General features: G+C 31.5%; 1 protein-coding gene across 1 annotated transcript; it reads left to right on the top strand.

Moving 5' to 3' along the window:
• Positions 1–972: 972 nt before the first annotated feature.
• Positions 973–4,008, top strand: LOC132720013 (integumentary mucin C.1-like). The gene is made up of 3 exons (XM_060703989.1): positions 973–1,081; positions 1,631–1,858; positions 3,486–4,008. The coding sequence occupies exons 1-3, from the start codon at positions 973–975 to the stop codon at positions 3,668–3,670; spliced, it is 522 nt and encodes a 173-aa protein (XP_060559972.1). The 3' UTR covers positions 3,671–4,008.
• The last annotated feature ends 120 nt before the right edge of the window (positions 4,009–4,128 follow it).

Raw genomic sequence — 4,128 nt, 5'->3', positions numbered from 1 at the left:
ACATTCCTTCAACATGCAAAACTGCTCTTGATGACATTTGGGAATATTTAAGTATCCTACGAGCAATAACTGCCGTATGTTTCATGAAAACTTGAAAAGCAATAGCAGCTTTCACTCGAAGAATATGTAAACAACCCAGCGTTTGTAAGGCTTCCAAGTTTTCCAATTTCCTATCCACTTTTTTTGGATGTTTACACATCTGTCAACACTTATTTATTGTCTGTTACAATCCTCCAATAAGTTTTCTTTCTTTTAAAAAGGTGTATGACTAACAAATCCAAATGATATCCCTCTGAATCAAACAAAATTATTTTCCTCCAGTGAAATACACAACTTTAAAAATGGCGGCCGTTTACATTTAACAAAGCCAGGTCTAATATAAATTCGCAGTCAGTAACAGAAATATGGATGGATGGTTGGACTTTTTCTCCTACTAGAATTGTTTGTTTTTATTATTAAAACAGGCAATCAGACATATTTTTTTAATAAAATGAATACTATCACTACCTTTTAACATTTATTGTGGAACTTATTTTTCAGCCCTTGACTTCTTGTATTTAATGAGAAATTCGACTTTTTTGAGGCTCTCAATGGGGAAAACATGATTTTAATATTAACGTAAATATTAAGGAAATTTCGTTTTAACCTGTTTTTAAGCATAAAATAAAAAGAAAATTTGTTTGTTTGTTGTGTAAGATGTAATTTTTTTTCATCTCGTGAACTTTAAAAACAGTATTCTCACTCGTGGCTACGCCACTCGTAAGAATACTGTTTTTAAAGCCCACTCGATGAAATAAAATTTCATCTTACACACAAACAAACAAATATCCTCTATATAATAATTATTTAATAATAATTCAATACAAATCTCGTCATAGGTTTAAATGTAATTTTATTCACCCTCTTCCAGAAGCTTATTTTTTAACTTACTGAACCACAATGAGTACGAGTGGTGGCATGGCCAAGTGATTAATGTGTCGGACTAGTAATCTAAGCATTGCTGACCTTGCGGTTCAAACCCCGTCATGGGCAAACCGTTGTTTCTGTGAGCAAGAAACTCTACACTCATTGCTTAGTACAGGTTGGTTCCAGCAACGGATTCGAGGGTGTTCCAATAGGCTTATAGCTTCCAACATAATCAAAATACATGTAAAATGAATTTGTATAAAATAAACTAACTTATGTTGAACAACAGTTGCAACAAACTACATTGATAACATAGTTTCATTATAACAAATGGAATATATTCATAGCAGGTAATAGGTATAACATATGTGATTTTGCGACATTGGGCTTAATAAACGTACCACATTTGTAGAATAAGTTTCTCGTCACTTATATTTAACACTAGGTGCTCAATAATCAGAACGGAAACTAAATGTTTATGTTTGACATTATTACCGGATATTTTTTATGTTGAAATATTTTTTTTTAAATATCCATATAAATCTAATATATAATTTAACGTACATTTTTATATAATTTTAGATCAAACAGTTATATAATTGTCAATATTCTAAGTACTAAGAACTAAATAATTCCAGAAAAGTATAAATTTTAGGTAGTTTTGTCGATACATTTGAAAAATAAAGTCGGCATGAGTTTTATTTGAATATTTTCTTACGAACAGTTGCAGAAACAACAACATCAACGCCACCGACCACGACAACAACAACATCTCAACCAACAACAACGACAACAGCACCACAACCACCACCACCACCAACAACGACAACAGCACCACAACCAACAACAACGACAACAGCACCACAACCAACAACAACGACAACAGCACCTCAGCCACCAACAACAACAACAGCAGCAGCATCGGGAGGATCTGATGGTTGCGTACCCGGCGGTAAGGCATGTCTCGTGTAATTCACATGCAATTTAAAAACTTATAAATTTTGAAAGAAAAATCCAGAAATTAATATTTATATTTATTGAAAATTATAGAAACTAAGTACGCGAAACAAAGAACCTTAAGGCAAGCTTTAAAGATTTATTTATTTCCATTATGAGATAATTTTTTATCGGGCCCCCCCCCCCCCCCCCCCCTTCTATCAAAATTTTAAGTTCAAAACAAAAGATGATTATTTATTGTAGAATCTTTTTAAAGATTAGAACCATATTTTCAGTTGTATTAAACATATATCCAAGTTTATATATTTTACAATTAAAATAAGTTCTTACTTCATAAAGTCATGATGAAGCTGCAATACACTTTTCTGCTTGTTTACAATAAGAATTTTACACCGGCTGCCGGTACAGACCGGAATATCTAGCTTGATATTCTCATTACGCACTTTTTTCTTATAGTAGTGTATGAACATACAACTTCATTCATAACGGAAAAATGACGTCATCCTAAAAACGCGATTCATTCATAAAAGGCGCACGTCAATGACGTCATTTTAAATACGCGACTTGTCTTACATGGGGGTGTAAGACAGAGTTTTCCAGCACCGGTGAAAACGGTAGATAATCCTGTCTGATGCAAGAAATATTAATTAATGACAGTCGCGTGCTATATATTAAACGGTTCAGGCTGATATCGCCGAAAAGAGATGCTTATGCGAAGTAACGGTTGAATTTATTTGATAATAGGACGTTTTTAATTAGTTTATTAAATCAGAAAACTTACAATACCGTTATGCAACGCATCATGTATTATTTAATGTTGATAGAGCAATTATTTTGTTGCGTATAAACTGTTTTACATTTACCCTGATTGAAAGGAAAGTGAATCTTTGAGCAACGACAGTGCAATGTTTGACCAGGCCCTTTACTATAAATACATTACTGAAAAACTTAATATAAATATCCGAATTTAAGCTGGTCTAATAAGATATTTACGGTTGCACTACTGTAAATTACCATTTTATAAAACTCGGTAAAATTCATTCCCCATATTCCGTCACATACGATATTTATATTGATAATAATATAGTTTCCTTATGAGAAAAACAATATATCATTTGACTTTCCAAAATGAATAATTATATCGTAGCTTATGTGAGCCAATGAAAAGATAGTTCCCATTTTTTACAATATTACTTCCCTTGCCAAAATAATTTATACATGTAGATAAAATATGAAAAAAGACTCAATAAACAGCTGATTCAGGAGAAGTCCCAAAACTATTTTACACCTATGAAAGCAGTTGTTATTTTAGCAGCAATATGTAAAAGATTTTTTTATTAGTTTTCGTGAAGATATAAGAGATTTTTATGGTATCTTAGGCATATAAAATTTGGGAATGAGCCTTAAAACAGTGGCCATGGATAAGTAATAATTTCTATTTGAAAACCTTCTATACAAACAATTATAATTATTTGGTTCAGAATCAATAAAATACAAACAAAATTGAAGGAATGAAACATTTTCATTATTGTCTTTTTTATGTATGTATCAACTACTTAGAGCAAGTTTAAAAGTTTACAATACATTTCAATATATTGGATAAAAATTATATTTTTGCACAGAGTTTTGCACAGCGGAACAGTTTTCGACTCTCACGCAACTATGCGTGAGAGATATTGGCTGCCAGAATTTTTGCAAATGCAACCAGTTGATGGAAAATAGTGTCATAGTGTACAGATGGGTGGAATTTGAATGTATGTCGGGACTTTTATTTAAAGAATCTCTAGGCCTTTGTGACTGGGCATAGACACTCCTATTGCAATGGAATTTGTTAAGAAGGTACAAACATTAAATTATGTATTTTCATCAAGTTTATAAGATTAAGTTCGTATGACTTCTTTTAAACCAGGATCAAAATTCATTTACAGTAAAGATTTTATTTCTGTTATTTGTGAAAAATGTTGGTAATTGACAACATGATCCCAGGTAAAGAAATGAAAAGGAAAATAGAATAAAATTTCAAATAAACGATAAATTCAGATCTTTTCTGGTTGAATGTGTAATCTGCTGCCCTCTTAATTCAAGTCAAGTTGACGATATGTTAGTAAAAAAGTTTTTCCTTTCATAATCTACAGCATTACTAACACCGGAGTCGATATATATTATTATCAAATGATAACTTTTAAACATGGTCACGTGTCACAACAATTTTTGAGGAAACATAAATATTTACACAGAGTAATTAAGTTAGATTATTTTAAATTT

The sequence above is a fragment of the Ruditapes philippinarum genome, unplaced genomic scaffold, assembly GCF_026571515.1.
Source record: "Ruditapes philippinarum isolate M1 unplaced genomic scaffold, ASM2657151v2 ctg25192_1_1_1_1, whole genome shotgun sequence".
In the NCBI taxonomy this organism is placed as follows: Eukaryota; Metazoa; Mollusca; class Bivalvia; order Venerida; family Veneridae; genus Ruditapes; species Ruditapes philippinarum.
Note: the sequence above shows the minus strand (reverse complement) of the source record. Positions and strands in the feature narration are given on the sequence as shown.

Excerpts from the sequence above, each read along its gene's own strand:
- LOC132720013 (XM_060703989.1), top strand. The coding sequence starts at position 973 with ATGTGTCGGACTAGTAATCTAAGCATTGCTGACCTTGCGGTTCAAACC. Across the intron at positions 1,082-1,630 it reads ACACTCATTGCTTAGTACAG|TTGCAGAAACAACAACATCA; the intron begins GTTGGTTCCAGC and ends TCTTACGAACAG. Across the intron at positions 1,859-3,485 it reads TGATGGTTGCGTACCCGGCG|AGTTTTGCACAGCGGAACAG; the intron begins GTAAGGCATGTC and ends ATTTTTGCACAG.